This window comes from Labeo rohita, chromosome 24, assembly GCF_022985175.1.
Source record: "Labeo rohita strain BAU-BD-2019 chromosome 24, IGBB_LRoh.1.0, whole genome shotgun sequence".
NCBI classification, from domain to species: Eukaryota; Metazoa; Chordata; class Actinopteri; order Cypriniformes; family Cyprinidae; genus Labeo; species Labeo rohita.
Window position 1 is genome coordinate 24,345,872 of NC_066892.1, and position 20,069 is coordinate 24,365,940.

Below are 20,069 nucleotides of genomic sequence, written 5' to 3' on the forward strand. Positions count from 1 at the left end.
GTCAGAATTGAGAGACAAACTCAATTCTGAGAAATATATTCAGAATTAAAAAAACATGACTCACAATTGCTATAAAAAAAATAAAATAAATAAACCCACAATAGCAAGTTATAAAGTCAGAATTGCAAGACAAACTCAATTCTGAGAAATAAACACTCAATCTTGAGAAATAATATAAACAAGAAATGATATAAACTCACAATTTAGAGTTATAGTCAGAATTGCGTGATATAAACTCACAATTGCTATACAAATAAAAAAAAAAACTCAAAATTGCAAGTTATAAAGTCAGAATTGCGAGACAAACTCAATTCTTAGTCAGAAATTAAGTTTAAGAAATTAAATTAAGTCAAAATTATGACAAACTCACAATTCTGACTTTCTCAATTGTTTATATCTCACAATTGTGGCTTTTTTTCTTAGAATTGCAAGTTTCTCAAAATTCTGACTTTATGACACGCAATTGTGAGTTAAGTCAGAATTATAAGATTTCTGAGAACATACCAGGTTTTTTTACACCCTCAAAATAAGGACTTTATATCTCACAATTCTGACTTTTGCCCTCAGAATTGAGATATAAACTCGCATTTGTGAGAAAAAGTCAGAATTGCATAATTAGAACATACCAGCCTTTTTTTGTCCCTCAAATTTAGGACTTTATAACTTGCAATTGCGAGTTTATAATCACACAACTCTGAGGAAAAAAAAAAAAAAAAAGTCAGAATTCAGAGTCTGTATCACGCAATCCTGAGTGGAAAAAAAAAAAGTCAATCATGAGATGTCACAATAACCTTTTTTATTTTTAATTCATTGGCGGAAACAGGCTTCCAGATTTCTGGGCCTTGAACGTGGTAGTTGCATTTGTCTATGCAGAGTCAGAAAACTCGGATTTCATCAAAAACATCTTAATTTGTGTTCCGAAGATAAACGAAGGTCTTACAGATTTGGAATGACAATGAGGGTGAGTAATTAATGACAGAATTTTCATTTTTTGGGTGAACTATCTCTTTAGGTTTCCAAGTGAATTCATCCAGAAATAATGCTCATTTACTAACACAACAATTGTATTTTATTTTATTTTATTCAACTTGAAACATTTTCAGAACCATCTAAAAATCAGCAAGAGTTATAAACCACAAGGTTTTGTATATGTATTAAATGATTACAAATTGACAAGAAAAGAAAAAAAATTAAGCAGCAAACATGTTTAGAATCATACTTGATATAGACCAGTTAAAACATTCAGCATGTTAAAATTACAGTCCAACAAGCATAGTTTTCATGAAAACAGGAGTTAAAAAAGTGCACCAATGAGTTGGTACAAAATGTAGTGTTACATAATATATTACTTTTTTCCCAAACAAACATAACGGAAGATTTTACGCCACAAGTCTTGCGGCATGTATGTGCATAGGGGTCAAAATCCCACCTCACTGCATTTCAGAATGCTTTCCAACACAACATCATTCTACATATGTATTTTCAAGAACATACAAAACATGAATAAAGACAGAAGGAAGAAACAGAAGAAAGGAAGACAAACAAGAGCACTGAGGGATCTGTATTCATCAGAGCTTCCACAACACAGCTGTACCTGAAAACACGGAGTCCACTACAGGTATTTTTCTGCTACAGACTGAAGCCTGATACAGTGAGATGCTGGGCCGTGTTTCTCGCCTCAAAGTACGAAGTGTCCGTCTCATCATCAGGCTGAGGGATGAAAGGCATAGTCTGATGGTGAAGGTTTTCCCAGTCCACACCTTCAAAGAACGGATGATCCTTCAGCTCTACAGAAAGACACCCAAAAACATTAGTATTGATCATTTTAAGGTTTTTGGTTATTAACACTCATTACTTGCTAGTAAGAATTTATAATGTGTCAGATGCTAGTTCCGTGTGTGTGAGCGCGTATTCACCTTTTAAGCCAGCCCGTTTGGTTGTATCCATAGTGAGAAGAATCTCTATGGCATTTCGTGCATTTTGGGTTAACTCCTCATCTCCATCTGGCCATGGTATATCTGAACACATCATTCATGAAGCAAATGTAGATCAGACACAGTCAACACACATTCTTCTCATGGTGCAAAGGACAAACAAACCAAGAAATCCATTAACATTTCTTAATTAGGGGTTCAAGCATGTAGCGTGAGTGATTTTCATGTAAAACTGATTGTGCAAACCAAACCGTAAGTCGTAGAGACTTTAAACTTGGAAGGATGGTAGTACTCGCACCGCCTACAACATGACCGAGGCTTGCCCCAGTCGGCCTGACGGGGGCTCTACAGCAAGCAAAAGTACGAAATCGCTCAACTCCTAAAAATTTCAGATATTTCACATTTTTTGCAAAACATGCTTTTGCGAATTAGTCCTAGGTTTTTCACCTGATCGGAACCAAACCCGTGCAGAAAGATTCTCTGGAGAGTGAATATTAATAGCTCAAGCTGAGGTCACAGGGTAAAAAATAAAAATAAATAAAAAAAAAATATGCAAAGAGATTGGCCAATTGGTGGCTATAAGGGGGGGACAAACAAACAAAACATAAAAATGGCTATAACTAGGCAACCACTTGTCTTATCAACATGAAAATGGCTGTGCACGGGCTTGGTCCCAAGTGCCAAAAGTGTCTATGGGGACATTTGCGTATCTCAAAAAACATGGCCGCCATTGGCCGATGAAGTTTAAGCACCTATTAGACAAGGTTAACGGAAGACGATGGGAAAGAAACTCGGAGGGCCTGTTTGACTCACGGCCCTAAAGGCATTTTTTGAGGGCGTAAACGATTGTACATTGCACGATTTTCCGCACATACACGCAATATTTGTATTGTACGATAGACCTCTGAACAACTTTGCCTCTAGAACCACTGCTGTCAATCAAACCATTTTTTAAATGATTGAGAAGATGTGAAACCCTACTTTTTAACGCTCAGCCTGGAAAAAAAACACTGCAGTGCAATTCTCTAGACTCTCTAGGTCAAAAATTATCGAAAACCTGTTGAAATTTACCCTTTAGGAGGCTACAACAGTGTCCTTTAAAATAGGGGCCTGTCCAAATATACCTAAAAGCCTATAAAGCCTAAACAAAAACTCAAAACTTCACTAAACCCGCTGAGCACATGCGACAGTGGATTCTAAACAAGCATGCAAAATTTCAGGAAGATTGGACCAAAGTTGGCGCTGTAACAGTCATAAATGTTGTAAAACATATTTCTATGGTAAATCAGCTGGATTTGACAAAAATGTTCTTCAGTAATTGATTTAGGTGGTTACAGACTTGCTAAATAATATGTAATGTATTTTTCCTTGTGCTTAAAAAAAAAAAAAAAAAAGATGTTTAAAAATGGGTTTTCAAAAATTCATTAAACCAATAATTGGTCTTCTTACCTCTGTTTAGAATGTTCTGGAACACCAGCTGAGGGGTCTCATCATTGAAGGGTGGAACTCCTGTGAGGAACTCAAACAGACAGACACCTAATGCCCACCAATCCACCATGAAATCTGTTGGAGGGCCAAAAAACAACAACAAAACAAACAAAAAAAAAACCCAGTGAGACTCAAGTGTTCTATTTCTACAAACATGGAAAAAAAAAAAAAAAGTTAGAATGTGACCACTATTATAAAGCAGTGACAGCAGCGGTCGTAAGTTGATTTTGAGGGGAAAAAGGAAACAGCACAACACATTAAACCAGCATGACTTGAACTCAGGTATCATGACAGAAAATACTACACTGCGAACTGAACAACAATCAGTCATCAATAATGTTCTCAGGACTCTAAAATGAAGATTGAAGTTGAAATAAAAAAATAAAATAAAATAAAATAAAATAAAAATTAAAGTAGTAGTTCACTTCCAGAACAAAAATTTACAGATACAGAAAGATGTTCATGTCTGTCTGCTAATGAAAAAATAAATACATGAACATCTTGGATGACAAGGGGGCGAGTAAACTTTCCATACATTTTTGTTCTGGAAGTGAACTACTCCTTTAAGTTACTGTGCCAGCAGGAAACTCAACTGCAAAAAAAAACTATGAAAATGTAACTTCAAAACACTAATGCTGGGATGTGCTGAGTGGTTGCCAAGGTGTTGTTATGCAGTTGTTAGGGTGTTCTGGGGGGTCAAAAAGACAATCAAAAGAGTACAACTCAAAGTTTCTAGATTTAGACTCAGTCTTTTCTTCAAATGCAAGTTTAGAGGATTTTTTTTTTTTTTTTTTCGTGAAAAATGTCTGATTGATTATAAAAGTAATAGCACACCTTTTCTCAACAAGCTGCACTGCTTGAGATACCTTATGCCCATAGAACAAACACAAACTTGTTTTTAAATTGCTTAGAATTGTATAGCTGGACATAGCCTTTCAAACATACTACATACTCTCAACTTTTACAGAGAAATAGTACCAAAATTGGACAAAGATGACACACTGCAAAATGGAGTATACTTTAAAAGGGTAACCGTTTGGCTGTGTGTATGTGTGTTAAGTGTCTGTTTCAAAACCGATGCAAAATTTCTCCAAACCCTCTCACAGTTTTCCAGTCTACCAACAGGACCCGTCCCACACTCACCACTGATTTAGTCAGAAGTTGACATGTCAATCCATGAAGTTTTCCGAAATGACCACAAAGTTAATGTTCACATTTACAGAAAGTCAAGTCACAAATTACTTCTATTTGACTCTATTAAATGGGAATATTTTTCATTGAATTTCATTAGAATGCCCCAGAATTCCCAAGAACCGTCATAACATCCCAACAGAGCTCAGACAGCATTACTGAAGCATTAAGGGTGATAAATATAGGAGTCGCCAATCACAAAAGCAGCAACCCAAAATGGAATTAGTCAGCCATGTCCTTAACTAAAGGCCCCGATATACGAAAACTGAAGAATGAACATTATTTCTAACAAATCAGACCAAAACAATTTGTTTGACATTCGTTTCTGGAGTTCAAAGCGTCTTGCCAAAACTAACTTTCTGTAAAAGCTTGCTCTGACTGCTAAACACCTTCAAACTACCCTTGGTCCATGGCCATTAAGTAATCCGTATGTACAATCTGTGGTTTCGGCTTTTTTTTTAAAGTGTAATTCTAATTGAAAGCAAGATTAACATATTTTATGTTAAATGCTATAAAGCTGCTTGCTTTAAATCAATCTGTTGTAGGGTTGTGCCAATAGACGATAGTATCATGTATCGACGATAGTCAGAGATATCACCTGTTGCTGATGACTTTGACGATAACAAAACAATTATAATTATTATTATCCGTCAAAAACAGACTAGGCACCTAAATTTAGCGATGCAGTGCGGAGAGCGGCTTCTGGGGCGCTTTAGCAACCAGAGCCAGCTCCAGGGCATTTTAATTCTATGTTGGGGGGGGGAGGGATGTAATCGCTTTCTTATGCGCGCTGTTTTTTCGGTTTCGCTTTCACTTTCAAAATTACGTTCAGCAAGGAGTAGGGTTGGGTATTGTTAAAATATTATCAATTCCGAATCTGCTTAGCAATTCCGATTCTTTTTGATTTTAATATGAATAAAAGATAATTTAGTTGCAGCTGAATACCATGAACAAAAATCAACAGACTACATAAAAAGATTCACTTAAGAGCTGTTTGCAAAATAGAGCTGAGTGATTCTGGATAAATTGGGTTGTTTTTTTTTTTTTTTTTTTTTTTTTTTTTTTTTAAATGGAAGTTGTGGTTCTTTTGAGATTCTGAAGAAAAAACATTAGACAACTAAACAGGCCTAATTTATAAGTAAATGATTCAGCAATTCACTCAAGATTTACTTGGTTTATTACAGGATGAATCAGTGTTTTTGAATGAATGATCAAAGACAAATACATTATTAACAGCCCCCTTTTGCCATCTACTGGCATAACATAATCCATAAATCATTAACATTATTTGAACTGTCAAATTAACTTTCAAAAGGATGATTTACTCTATTTTGATCTCTACCGTACATATCAGAGTTTATATCCAGACTATGAACGTTTATCCCAGTACTTTTGTGATTATTTAAATGTTTGAAACACAGAAATAATGAACTGTGTGGTTGAAAAGACTGTGAAACTGTTTCATTCATATACATGAGTCATAACAGTGGCTCTCTTTAGGTCAGCGGCAGCACGAACGTAGATTTGAATGTTCAAATCATAGAGGTCGTACACTGCACAGAAGTAAGGTTGAGGAATAAAACAGATGAATCATTGTAATTTAGGAACAGGATCATGTTGGTATTTGAATCGTGTTTGTGATCTTTATCGATCTGTTAAATTAAAATGCTTTGTCTTATTTTTGGTGACATCTATTACAACATGTTTAGCATATCACAAATATTATAGGCTACTTTGCTTTTTTGAATTCTGATCGCAAGTGTAGCTATACCTTGGAGCGCTATGCGCTTAGATTAGCGAGCAAGGTCCTGGCAGATTGCTAGGTCGGGTCCTCACATATTTAAAAACAAAAAAAACAAAAAGGCATATAGGAATCAATAGGCAGAATCAAATTTTTTTTACGAGAAGTATCCAATTCCTGACCTTAAGTATCCGATTCTTGAATTGGAATTGATTTTCGATACCCAACCCTAGCAAGGAGGGGAGAGGATAGAAAAAGGGGGCACGGCTCACAAATGCACCCCACCCACCCTTCCCCCCCGCTGATGCAAACGTCTCCACATCGCTATAATCATATGCTTTCTTAGCTGCTATTTTCTCACCACTGTCATCTTGTTGTGCGTTTATTTTGATGTTAAGGGTGGTGTCAGGATATTCGGTAACAGTATACTACTGCTGCTTATTTCAAACTTCTTTTTGCCCCTAAGCGAAGAACAATGTGAGCATATCGGGGCCTTAATGCGGTAAAGCTGCCACATGCACCAACATTTCCATTGCTTGGAATCTAACTGAATATTTTTTTAGCATACTTACCACAGCGTACAGACCCTGAAACTAAAACATAATATCTGTTAATGAAAGCAAAGTACAAAATTTGGTCCCATTTTATATCAGGCGTCTTTAACTATATACTTGTGGAAAAAAAGTGTAAAGATGTAACTTCATAAATTAGTTACAAACGTAAATTCACACAGGTATTTTTTAATACAAGGACAACGTGCAGAGTAAGTGAACTGTATCAAATGATTAATATAAAACGGGTCCCACATTTCTATAATACTAATGGCAGACTGATTAATACAATCAATTTTTAAAATAACGGAATCACTCTGATAACCCTGTCCACTTTGCTAATGTGTGTGAATTTTGAGTAAAAATTATATCAATTCAATGTTTATTTTATGTAATTATTTTCCACATTCCACATAATGCGTTATATCTGCATTATACCTTGCTCCCTCAGCCATACAGTAGCAAAATCTGTAATGTTTGACCATGATCATTACCTGATATTTGAGGTACATATCTACAAAAGGTGATCATATATTTCTATATACTGACCACTCAAACTCTTACCATGAGGTTTGCCTAATAAAAGTTCTGGTGCCAAGTAGTCAGGAGTTCCTAGTATAGGAGCCCCTTCTACACGTTCTGGACCTCTACGGACGCTTTTAGGTGTCCTATAGGGAGTGTGAGACACAACCATCTGCTGTGGCGTCTAGGAAAGAAAAAAGAAAGCAATATTTAATTTCCAGTGTTTCCCCTGCCATTATATTAGGGGGCGGCCCATCATGTAAACTTTATTTTCTATATAGCGCCAGATCACAACAGAAGTCATTTAAGGTTACATTTTGCTATAGAACAGGTCTATACCTTGTTCTTTTATTAAACAAACGAAATAGTCTTATGTTATTTATCTTATTTACACAGTGGCATGTCATTTTTGGTCGTCTACAATTTCTCCGAACGGGATTGCAGAGTCCATTCATAAAAACGGATTTTACTCTATAGTGCGGAATGCCACTATAATATTCAGTGAATCTGTGAATATTAAAACGCAAAAAGGCGGTTTAAATATGAGTCCTCCATGTTCCGCTTGGCTCTGTATGAATGAATGACAGAGACACAGTTTTGTTTACTACACAAATACTGAAGCACACGTAAGGCTAGCGGTGATTTCTGGCCTTTGCGTCTCATTATATGACGACATAAACACATGAACTTAATCTCCAGAACTGCTGTGAGAGTCACTTCATGTGAACTTTGCCATTTCATTTGAGAAATTTAGCATCATATCATAGTGTATACACACAAAATCTAACACGCAACCTGTCAAAATAAGTACGGTTTAACATGTAACAGAAATGTATTAGTATTGTATTACTTTTGTACAGAATAATGTAGGTGTTTATATATTCCTCTGGCAAATTTAAATAAAACACTTAAATGCTAAAATATATATATATATATATATATATATATATATATAATAAAAAAAAACAAAAAACAATATTCACACAATTTTTCTTCCATGTATCAATTTTAACAGACAAAAATCTCTGTTTGTTTAGCAACAAATAAAAAGGTTTAATTTTCAATTAATTAAAAATAAATAAATGTTTAATGCCTTCATTTGATTATCAGAAAAATTAAAACTCACAAGAATTTCGGAAAAAAAAAAAAAAAAAAGAAAGAAAACGATTGTAGGACCCTATTGTTCAAAATGTGAACAATTGATATTTTTGGACTTATTTTTTCATTTAAATAAATGTTTGTTATTACACAGAGAGTAAAGTACCGAAAAAAAGTAGCGTACCATTGGTGCAGCCTTAATGCGCACCAGGGTTCGGATGGCAGCGTTCACACTTAAATGAACCGCACTAACAGAACAATCACACCAGGGTTCGTTTTAATCTAACCAAACATGACAACTGTGAACACACCCTAAAAGGCTCCTCACCTGGTAAAGCGAGCTGCTCAGACTGGGCCTTTTCTTCTGAACCGGAGTCACTGCAGACTGGGCATTGTGGAAGGAGGTTGACGCAGACATCTCCATAGCATCCAAAGAGGCCAGGCTTAGATGTGACATACAAGAGCGGTTTATGGAGCTGCAGTAACTCCTAAATGCAACCACATTCTTGGGTTTGAGGAAGCCAGGTGATTTGACCATACTGTCAGAAAAACCGTGAGGATGGTCAAGAAGAGACCGCTCGGATTTAGCCCTATGCTGCTTTGCACTGCTATGCTTTGGTGTAGCCAATGTGGGCCGGGCCACCGGTGTGACTACTGAAATCTCGTTTTCATCCAGCTCCTCAAACGAGGATGACAAACCCTCTTGTTTTAAGTCCGTTGATTTTTGTGGTGTGTTAGCAACCACTGACATCTCATGAACTGAGCTGTCCGAGTCTAAACTAAGGCTTCTTCTGATATTTCTGTCATCAACGGGTGAGGTAGGGGAGCTCGAGTTGGCCTCTGCTTTGAGCAAACCCACCTCCTCGCCTTGATCTTCAAGATCACAGAAGAGATTTTTGGCCACAGCTATGGGACTAGATTGCTTTGGGCCCATTTTCTCACTCATCTGTTGACATATCGGCACACTTTTAACGTCATCAAGCCCCACAATTGAGAAAATTCCTGTCAAGCCTGTGTGGGCCCTTGAGTTGTCCTCAGGAATGTGGAAAGACCTCTTGTACACTGCGTCGTTTTTCTTGCAATGGATCTCAGCCTGCTCTGGGCTTTTCTCTACATCTTCAAAGGCTCTCTTAACTGAGGATTTGGGCTCTGTTGACAGCTCCGGTTTCACAAGACCGTTCCCAATTGACTGACGGGGATCAGCCTTACCCAATGGAGCACAGTGGTCGGATGCACTGAACTGAAGCCTCTTTGCAGAAATATCTGGTTTAACATTTCTGCTATTGTCCACTTGGTTATTGAGTGGAGTCAAAACAGTGCTGTGATCTTGAGTTCGCGCTGGAAACATCTTCCTCCTTTCGATAGGTGTCAAGGGAATGTTTCTTGACATTCTATTGCCAACTTCTCTTCCGTTTAACTGTGGAAGGTTCTCGCCATCTTGTAAATACTAGAATTACATGACATTGCCAAGTTAGTCCAGCATTTTAAAGGACAAGAATGCATTTAATTGTCCATAATATCACTAATGATATTTGTTCTAATGGATTTCTTTTTCAAATAAATCCAGTTTTTTTTTAAACTTTGTTCATCAAAAAATTATAAAAATAAATAAATAAATAAATAAAAACGTACCAGTTAAAAGTGACCCCATTCAAAACTTTACATGCACTTGATTCTTAACACTGTGTTGTTACCTGAATGATCCACAGCTGTGTTTTTGTTTATTTGTTTATTTGTTTGTTTTTTTAGTAATAGTTGCTCATGAGTCCCTTGTTTGTCCTGAATAGTTAAACTGCCTGCTGGTCTTCAGAAAAATCCTTCAGGTCCCACAAATTCTGTTTTTTCAGCATTTTTGTGTATATGAACCCTTTCCAACAATTGACTATGATTTCATAGATCCATCTTTTCACACCGAGGACAACTAAGGGACTCATATGCAACTATTACAGAAGGTTCAAACACGCACTTATGCTTCAGAAGGAAACACAATGCATTAAGAGCCGGGGGGTGAAAACTTTTTGAATTTGAAGATCAGGGTAAATTTAACTTATTTTGTCTTCTGGGAGACATGTAAGTATCTTCTGAAGGGCAGTACTCTATAAAAAAATATAATATTTAGGCAAACTAAGAAAAATCTTTACATCTTCATTCTGTTCAAAAGTTTACACCTCCGGCTCTTAAAGCATTGTTTTTCCTTTGGAGCATCAGTGAGCATTTGAATTGTAATAATTGCATATGAGTGCCTCAGCTGTCCTCAGTGTGAAAAGATGGATCTCAAAAATCATACAGTCATTGTTGGAAAGGGTTCAAACACAAAAAAAATGCTGAAAAATCAAAGAATTTGTGGGACCTGAAGGATTTTTCTGAATAACAGCGGACAGTTTAACTGTTCAGGACAAACAAGGGACTCATGGACAACTATCACTAAAAAACAAAACAAAAAACAACAGCTGTGGATCATTCAGGTAACAAAACAGTATTAAGAATCAAGCGTGTAAATGTTTGAATGGGGTCCTTTTTATAAATTCAACTATTATTTTCTCTTGTGGACTATATGTAAATGTCTTTTATGTGAAATGTCGTATTCAGGTCAGTACTAAATAAAATTAAATAAATTTTGCATGATCCCTCTTCTTTTCGTAAAATAATTAACATTTTGCAGATTCTGCAAGGTGTATGTAAACTTCTGGTGGCTTCAACTGTATTTTCTCTCATTTTTGTATTTTAATCTCTCTATTTTTTCTTGCACAATATCAGTACAGATAATTCAAGATTTCATTATTTATATGTATTGGTCATTACTGAAAATTTATTTGAGCTGCTCACATCCTCTGTTTACTTTACCTTTTCTATCACCACTTGATCAAAAAACACTAATTTCATAACTGTCAAATGCAATCTTTGCAAATTTCAAAATGAACATCCATTTTTCACACTATACATTATGTTGTGATGCCTAAATTTAAAATGGTACAAGTGAATTGATTATAGTTAGTTTTTAGCATGTATCTTATTAACTTCAGTAGACAAAATTGTATTGCTTAATGCTCTATATGAACCAGACTTTTCTAAAACAGTAATGCTGATACAAAACCTGCTCATCCTCCCACATTGGGCTGACACAGTCTTCAGAATCAGTAGTGGATGGTAACAGGCATGAGTGAGCACTCCCAACACTCAGTGTCTCAAATCTCTTCCTTGATTTCATCAGCCTTGGTGTGAGACTCCTAGCTAGCAGGCCAGGACTGAACACACTATTGGATGCTAAAGAATACCACATGTTAGGCTTTACATTGTTCTACTATAGAAAAAACAATAATAGAGATTTAATGCACATTATTCAGAAACATACCTAGAGCTCGAGTTGTGCATACTGGTGAATTCAGGTGATCAGCCCGTCTCTTCAGCAGAGGTGAACACAGAGAACTATTCCTCTGCTTAACTTTTCCGCAGGACATGGGGCTGCCCAATACTGTGCTGCTTTGACGCTTGCCCTCTGTCACCGGGGTATTCTGCCAATTCAAGTCAAAATATGACATATTATACAAGCTGTTTAAATCTGTTTTTAGACAGGCTGATTTAATGATACAGCAGGGCTAAACAATAAGGATGGCCAATGGTCAGTGTGAGAGTGTTTCGAGCCAGTCAACGGAACACCACTTTAACCATTAGGGCCAGTGCTGTCGTCACTACATCTACAGGGTCAATTAAGAAATAATTCTAATATGCAGATTTGGTACTAAAGAAGCATTTAAAAGTAGAAAACACTGCTTTTTTTTGTTGAAACCAAGATATTTAATTCATGATACTCTGATGAATATGAAATTAAAAGTACAGCATTTATTTGAAATAGAATATTTGTAACATTGCCTGTAAAAGTCTTTATTGTCACATTTGATTGGTTTAATGCACTGACCCTAAACTTTCGAATGACAGTTTAGTTTTGTAGATACTAAACTGTATTCTAAAGTAACATTTGCTAGCTGAAGTAATGTTAGCTAGCTGACTTGACGTTTCTGTCCAAACTGCAAGAATGATTTTGGATAGTCATTAATGTGTCACACTGTATGCCGCAGTTCAGCAAAAAATGTGTTTATTTTTTTTATATAGCTAAGAGTTACATTATAGCCATTTTATTTATATTTTTATAGATAAAAATTACTTTGCTACTATTTTTTTTTTTTAAATAATCAATCAGCTAATTATTAATCAAAACCAAAGCTGGAATCAACAGATGGAAATGCTAATAAAAGACAACAGAATTATCAGGGATGGATGGGTGGATAAATAAATAAAATATAAATATAAATATAAATAGAACACCCTGTTGAATTTCATGGTTTTTTGTATCAGGACATAATAAACAATTATCTGGTCCTTGGCAGGTCTTAAAATTTGGAAAATAAATCCTCAGATAAACATCACCACATGACATATCACACAGTGTCATTATTTATTTAAGAAAAATACAGCCAAGAGGGAAAGGCCATGTGTGACAAAGTTAGGACACACTATGAGTCAATTGCCTGTAGATGCACTTTTAGCAGCAATAACTTGAAGAATTCATTTTCTGTGTGACTTCATCAATATCTCACATTGTTCTAGAGCAATTTGGACTACTCTTCTTTTCAACGTTGCTCCAGTTTATTGAGGTTTGTGGGCATTTGCTTATGCACAGCTCTCACCATAGCATTTGATGAGCTCTGGACTTGGACTGGGCTATTGCAACACCTTGATTCTTTTCAGCCATTTTGTTGCAGATTTGCTGGTGTGCTTGGGATCACTGTCCTGTTGCATGACCCAATTTTGGCCCAACTTTAGATGTCGGACAGATGCCCTCGCATTTGACTGTGGCTACAAAACAAGCCCAAAATTATCAGCCCTCCTCCAGCATGCTTGTCTTTTGGTATGAGGTGTTTTTGTGCTGGTTTTCACCAAACCTGGGGCTGTGCATTATGGCCAGACATCTCCATTTTGGTCTCGTCTGTTCAAAGGACATTATTCTAGAAGACTTGTGTTTGGTTCAGATGCAACTTTGCAGACCTAAACTGTGCTGCAATGTTTTTATTTTTTAGATAGAAGAGGCTTTCTCCTGCCAAGCCTTCCAAACATGCCATTTTTGTCCAATATTTTTCTAATGGTATTGTCATGAACTTTATCATTTAACATGTTAACTGAGGCCTGTAGAGTCTGAGGTGTAGTTTTTGGGTTGTCTGCCATTTCTCTGAGCTTTACACGGTCTGATCTTGGGGTGAATTTTCTGGGATGTCCACTCCTGGAAGGAGAGGTGTCTGTTTTAAATGTCTTCCACTTGTGAATAAACTTCAAATTGTTGGAAATGGTCATATTACTCTTTTCAGATTGATGGCAGCAACAACTGCTTCTCTAAGGTGATTGCTGATGTCGTACGTCCTTGGCATTGTGTTAACACACACCTGAAGGCTCCAGACCAGCAAACTGCCAAAGCTTATGCTTTTATAGAGGCGCTCAGACTTGCTGATGATCAGTTAATCAAAGGTATTTGATTATCAGTGCTCGACTGTGATTTACCCTCTTAATTCCAATGTTAACAGTAAGGGTGTCCTAACTTTGTCACACATGGCTTTTCCATTTTGGCTTTATTTTTGTTCAGTAAATAATGACACGGTGCAATTTGTCATGCGTTGTTGTTCATCTGAGGTTTTATTTTCAAAATTTTAGGACCAGCCAAGGACCATTTTTTTTTAATGATGTCCTGATACGGAAAACCATGGAATTCAATAGGGTGTCCTAACTTTTTCACATGAGTGTGAAATATATACATAGTTGAGCCAAGTAATAAATAAACTTCAATAAATAAATAGATTCTGCAAATCTACTCACGAGACCAAGAGAGCTTATCAGAGACAGAACTTGACCAGGTGTTCTGTAATAATCTTTCTTAGGTTTCACCAAAGAAGGAGTGGTTAAAATGTCCAACAGGTTTAGTTCTGGATGGTGAGAAAAGAACAATTTGTTAGCATCACAATAAAAACAAAGTATTTTAGCTTTTAGATAGATAGATAGATAGATAGATATAGATAGATAGCATACCCCTGTCAAGTTTAACCTTGGAGAGCCCAAAGTCTGTGAGCTTAATGTGACCCTCATTTGAGATGAGCATGTTGTCTGGTTTTAAGTCCCTGAATCAAATGACAAAAAAGATGTCAGTTCGATAAACAAATGACTAAAAATGACTCATAATTCTCCTGTGAATATACCTGTGAATAATGCTGTGTCTGTGAAGGTAATCCAGAGCAAGTGCAACTTCTGAGATGTATTTCAGAGACATGTCCTCATCAAAATACCCATAAATATGAAGAAGTGATTTTACATCTCCACCAATCAGATACTCCATCACCTGTTCATAAAAAAAAAGTATTAAACATGCATGCACTATTTTAAGTTCCACATCTAAAAAGTAGTTCACCAAAAAATAAAAATTTGATGAAGTTTTGCTCACCCTCAGGCCATTCAAGATGTAGATGAGGTTGCAACAGATTAGGAGAAATTTAGCATTAGACCTCTGCAGTGAAAAGGTGCAGTCAGAATGTCCAAACAGCTGTAAAAAACATCAATAATCCACACTATTCCAGTCCATCAGTTCAAGTAAAATGCTTGTTTGTACTGAAAACAATTCCATCAGTGAGATGTTTGCTTTCTCTAGTGAAAAAAAAATCATCTCATCTATATCAGGAGAGAAATATGCAAAAATCTACCATTTATAACAGTTCAAAGCAGTTCTAAACTAAAATGTCAGTGGATTCTGTGATAAGACAGCAGGAGATGCCATTATGGATTTGTTTTCTTACAAAAACACAGTTTTTCACTTCACAAGATGTTAATTGATGGACTGGAATTGTGTCATTTACTTGTGGATTATTGTAATGTTTTATCAGTTATTTTTCATTCTGACGGCACCCATTCACTCCAGAGGATCCATTCGTGAGCGAGTGATGGAATGCTACATTTCTCCAAATCTGTTTACGATGAAGAAACAAACTCATCTACATCTACATGGCCTGAGTACGAGTACATTTTCTACTAATTTTCATTTTTGGTTGAACTATTGCTTTGAATATTTTCCACCTTAAGTGTTTTTGAAAAGTGACCTGTACATGTTTTCATGAGATTTTCACTTGTACGTACCAGATACACTTTAGTTGCGGTTTGAAGAGAGTAAAACAGGTGCACAATAAATGGACTTTTACTGAGAGCGAGAGCATCTCTCTCAGCTTTCATCTGATCTGTCATGTTTTTATCCACCATGTCTGCTTTCTTCACTACCTGACATCAAAAAAAAAAAAGCCATTCAATCATTTATCAATGCTAACAACTTAAAAATGGTTAAACAGTTAAGAAAAACTGAATGGCATGATAAACATTAACTATAATAAATAAAAGTTCAAAGCATACTTAGAAGTTTAAATGAATAAAGATACATTTTCCTCTTGATAAATAATAACGTTACATAATCGAATAAAACAAATGATTATTATACGATTATAATTATTTTAAATATCATGGAGTGTCTATCTAAATATGTAACATATAAAACATAACTAAATATCTCTTTACCTTGATCGCATAAAGTTTGGAGTTGCATTTCTTTCTGGCGAGGTAAACCTTCCCGAAGGCTCCTCGACTGATAGGTTTGACCAGAACAAAGTCCTCGATGGAGGGAGCTTTAACTGCGTTGTTTGAGCCTTCAGATGATAATCCGTGAGCTTCCATCTCTGCTGTCTCTTTAAATGTTTATTTTTTCCAACTAGTTCGCTAGATTAGATAACTAGTTAGTCGGTCGTCTCACCGTGCACCCAGATGATCCGCATTCACAGAAATACAAAAACGACGTATGGTGATTATTGTGTTGAAAATCAAACACATATCACCACAAATGTTTTTACACGCTACATGTATTTAGTATGTTTTAGTTTGAACAAAACAGTCTAGCGCTCAACCCACCGCATCCATTCTCACTGTTGACAGGCGCGACTCGGTTGTTTTGAAATTTGAAATGCGCGACATAAATTTGGGTCCTAAGACGCAGTGGTTTAGTCGCCCCGAACGGCTGAAATTAAAATAAATAATTAAAAATAAAGTTTATGTGTATTAAAGATTGTATAAGAGATCATATTTACTGCATACATTATATACTTTTTATTTTATTCCTACACTAGTAAATTACTGTTACATTTCTGCAAAACGAATCAGGCAAAGACGATGGCTACTTTGCAGGTTTTAAAGGGAGCGGAGAGGAAGAGGCGCCCTCTGCTGGCAAGTGACTGAATAAAAGCTTGCGCTCGTTATTCCTCCAGGGGTTTATATTTACATGTATTTATTTACCAGACGTTTTTATCCAAAGCGACTTACAAATGAGGAATACAACAAGCGAATCATTTTAAAGAGGCAAATAAGCACATTAAGTGCTAGTAATACAAAGTTTCAGACATTGTTTAAATACATCTGAATGTTTTTTTATTATTATTATTCTAGACATTTGTGACCATGGACCACAAAAGCAGTCATAAGGGTCAATTTTTCGAAATTGAGATTTATACATCATCTGAAAGCTGAATAAATAAGGTTTCAATTGATGTTTGGTTTGTTAGGATAGGACAATACTTGGCCAAGGTACAACTATTTGAATATATGGAATCTGAGGATGCAAAAAAAACAAATAAATAAATTAAAAAAAATCAAAATATTGAGAAAATCACCTTTAAAGTTGTCCATATAAAGTTTTTAGCAATTCATATTAGTAATCAAAAAAATCTGATATATTTACAGTAGGAATTTTACTAAATTTCTTCATGGAACATGCTCTTTACTTAATTTCCTAATGTTTTTTGGCATAAAAGAAAAATCAATAGTTTTGACCCATACAATGTATTTTTGGCTATTGCTACAAATGTACCCCAGTGACTTAAGACTGGTTTTGTGGTCCAGGGTCACATTTACACAAAAATATAATCCCAAACATTTTGGGGCCTGACGAACAAACGCAATAAATATGAATAAATAACATATTAGAACATAACAATATAATATAACATATCTTAATAATCACTCTAAGTGGCCCATCCTGAATAGCTCTTAAACAAAAAAAAAAAACAAAAAAAAAACAAACAAACAAACAAAAAAGAACCACCCTTTCTGAAAATTAATCATGGTTTTACTACAAAAAAACAAAAAACAACAACAAAAAAAAAAAACATGGTTACTATAGTTAAAGCATGGTAATCTAACCACAAAGTGGCCATGGTTTTGCTGCATAGTATAACAATAGTATTTGTAGTAAAACTTTGGTACTTCAAATAGTAATCAATATGCCAAAAGCCATGGTCACTACACTTTTACTGTAATAAAACCATGATTCATTTTCGTAAGGAATGTCACATGCTGCAGCAGCTGTTTGGATAAATGACACTGAGTGTTACAATTTATGAGCTGGTTACTATATCAAATTGCAGCTTTTTAAAATCATAGATCAATATAGATATGTGGCCAGTTGCATAAACTGCTTAGAGTACCCTGCTGGAAAAAAAAAATTAGTTTAGTTTATGCAGCTGGCCCATAGAAGAAATATGCAAGAAAGAAGAACAACCGTAATTACATAATTTGGCTTATTTTCAGTGGTGGAATATTTTGAGTAAATCAAGCTAAAAACTTTAAAAGTGTGTGAACTTTACAACGTATTTACTTAAGTAAATGGTGACAAGTGGAATATTTCAAACTTACACTTTAAATTTCTTACATTTTATAAACCTTACAACACATATTTTATTGCATATCTAAACTGTTTAGCAAAATTATTTGTAAAATTTGAACAAATTCTGTACATGAAGCATTATGAGCCTAATTTATGAGCAGTCATCCAAATTTTCTATAATCTTAAATACGCAACTACTATAAAAACTAACTAGTGATACATAAAAATTATTTAAAAATAAGAAATTATAAATAAATAAATTATTTACTTATTTATTTGATTGATGCAACATAAAAACACACATATTTGAGTATGAAATTATTACATCTGAACAATATTGCAAATAAATGAATAAATAAATACATCCAATTTTTATTTATTTTATTTTTAAATAATTCCTGAATTTCATTATTATTATTAAATGTTACACGCATTGTTATGGTCACACTTTATATGACTTTTGCCTCAATAAAGTTTTAATTTGCTGCTTGTTAATAGTTCGTAAGATACACTGTAAAAAAACAATTTGTTGAGTCAACTTAAAATAATTTGTAACCTGGCTGCCTTAAAATTTTAAGTTCAGTCAACTCAAAAAAGTTTATTCAACTTGAAATGTTAAATTATATGAAGTGACAACTTAGATATTTGAGTTGAATCAACTTAAAATTTTAAGGCAGCTGGGTTACTTACCCATCTGTTAAGTTTAGCAAACACAAATATCTATGTTGTTATTTAGTACAACTTAACATTTCAAGTTGACTAAACTTATTTTAGTTAACAGAACGTAAAATTTTAAGGCAGCAGGGTAACAAATTATTTTAAGCTGACTCAACAAATTGTGTTTTTTATTTTTTACAGTGTAGTTGTTAAATTTAGGTATTGGGCAGGATTAGGGATGTAGAATATGGTCATGGAGAATATGTGCTTTATAAGTGTAAGTATAAAAAAAACAGCTAATATGCTAGTAATATGCATACTAATAAACAACTAGTTAATTGGTCCCTATAAAGTGTTACCATTATTTTAATAGAATGTATTTTAATTTAACTTGTCTTTATTTATTATTTATTCATTCATTTGATTCATGAAACATAAAAATACGCATATTAGAGTGTGACATGTTTATTTCATGTCATAACAGTATTTCAAATAAATTAATGAATAACATTGTTTTATTTATTATTCATACATTTACATAATTCCTGACTGTTTCATTGAAGGCTATAAAATAATCATATTACAATTGAATTAACTGGTCAAATGAAATTTTATTATGTGTCTTTTGAATTTGATTAAATGTCTAAATAAATAAATCAATTTTTTTTTATGTATTATATATTTAAATAATTCCTGACTGAATTATTTTTAAAAAAGACCCCGCTTCAAGTTAACTTCAGATGTACAGACTTCAAATAAATAAATAAATCTAAAATATAGTCAATTTTATTTACTATATATTTAAATAATTCCTGACTGTTAGATTCAAGCCAGTATGTTATGGCATAAAGATGCTGATTTAATCTGACTTTACATGTACAGACTACAAAACTAGGTGTAAGACAAAGACCACAATGTGTGCAGCATGTACAGTATGTAAATAAAAATAATTACGTAATTGTAATATTTTCACTATTAAAGCCACAAGGTGACGCTGTTATCGTATGCCATCTCTCTTATTGTACTAATGGATAACATCGATTATTTGACAGCTAAATTAGTGAATATATCTTATTAAGTGTGTAATAAACGGAATTAATTTGGACTTTTAAATAAATACGAATACGAAAACTGTCACCCTTGTATAACCCCAATGT

At 34.6% G+C, this 20,069-nt stretch overlaps 1 protein-coding gene across 2 annotated transcripts; it reads right to left on the minus strand.

Annotated features, from left to right (window-relative positions):
* Positions 1-1,211: 1,211 nt before the first annotated feature.
* On the minus strand, positions 1,212-16,620 carry mastl (microtubule associated serine/threonine kinase-like). 2 transcript variants are annotated; one of them, XM_051098834.1, is made up of 13 exons: positions 16,122-16,620; positions 15,693-15,830; positions 14,765-14,904; positions 14,598-14,686; positions 14,388-14,494; positions 11,878-12,037; positions 11,620-11,789; positions 8,854-9,972; positions 7,470-7,611; positions 6,927-6,947; positions 3,384-3,497; positions 1,917-2,018; positions 1,212-1,787 (listed from the first exon to the last, which is right to left on the minus strand). In XM_051098834.1, exons 1-13 carry the CDS (start codon positions 16,275-16,277, stop codon positions 1,630-1,632), a joined length of 2,616 nt encoding a protein of 871 aa, XP_050954791.1. In that variant the 5' UTR covers positions 16,278-16,620; the 3' UTR covers positions 1,212-1,629. The 2 variants fall into 2 exon arrangements, with proteins under 2 accessions (XP_050954791.1, XP_050954792.1); XM_051098835.1 differs by lacking the exon at positions 6,927-6,947 and having other exon boundaries at positions 16,122-16,619.
* Positions 16,621-20,069: the final 3,449 nt, after the last annotated feature.

Bases quoted from the DNA above. Each gene is read 5' to 3' on its own strand.
- mastl (XM_051098834.1), bottom strand. From the start codon at position 16,277: ATGGAAGCTCACGGATTATCATCTGAAGGCTCAAACAACGCAGTTAAA. The intron at 14,495-14,597 runs GTATGCTATCTA...CTCACCATCCAG, and splicing joins CAAGGTTAAACTTGACAGGG to AACTAAACCTGTTGGACATT. The intron at 11,790-11,877 runs GTATGTTTCTGA...GGTATTCTTTAG, and splicing joins ATGCACAACTCGAGCTCTAG to CATCCAATAGTGTGTTCAGT.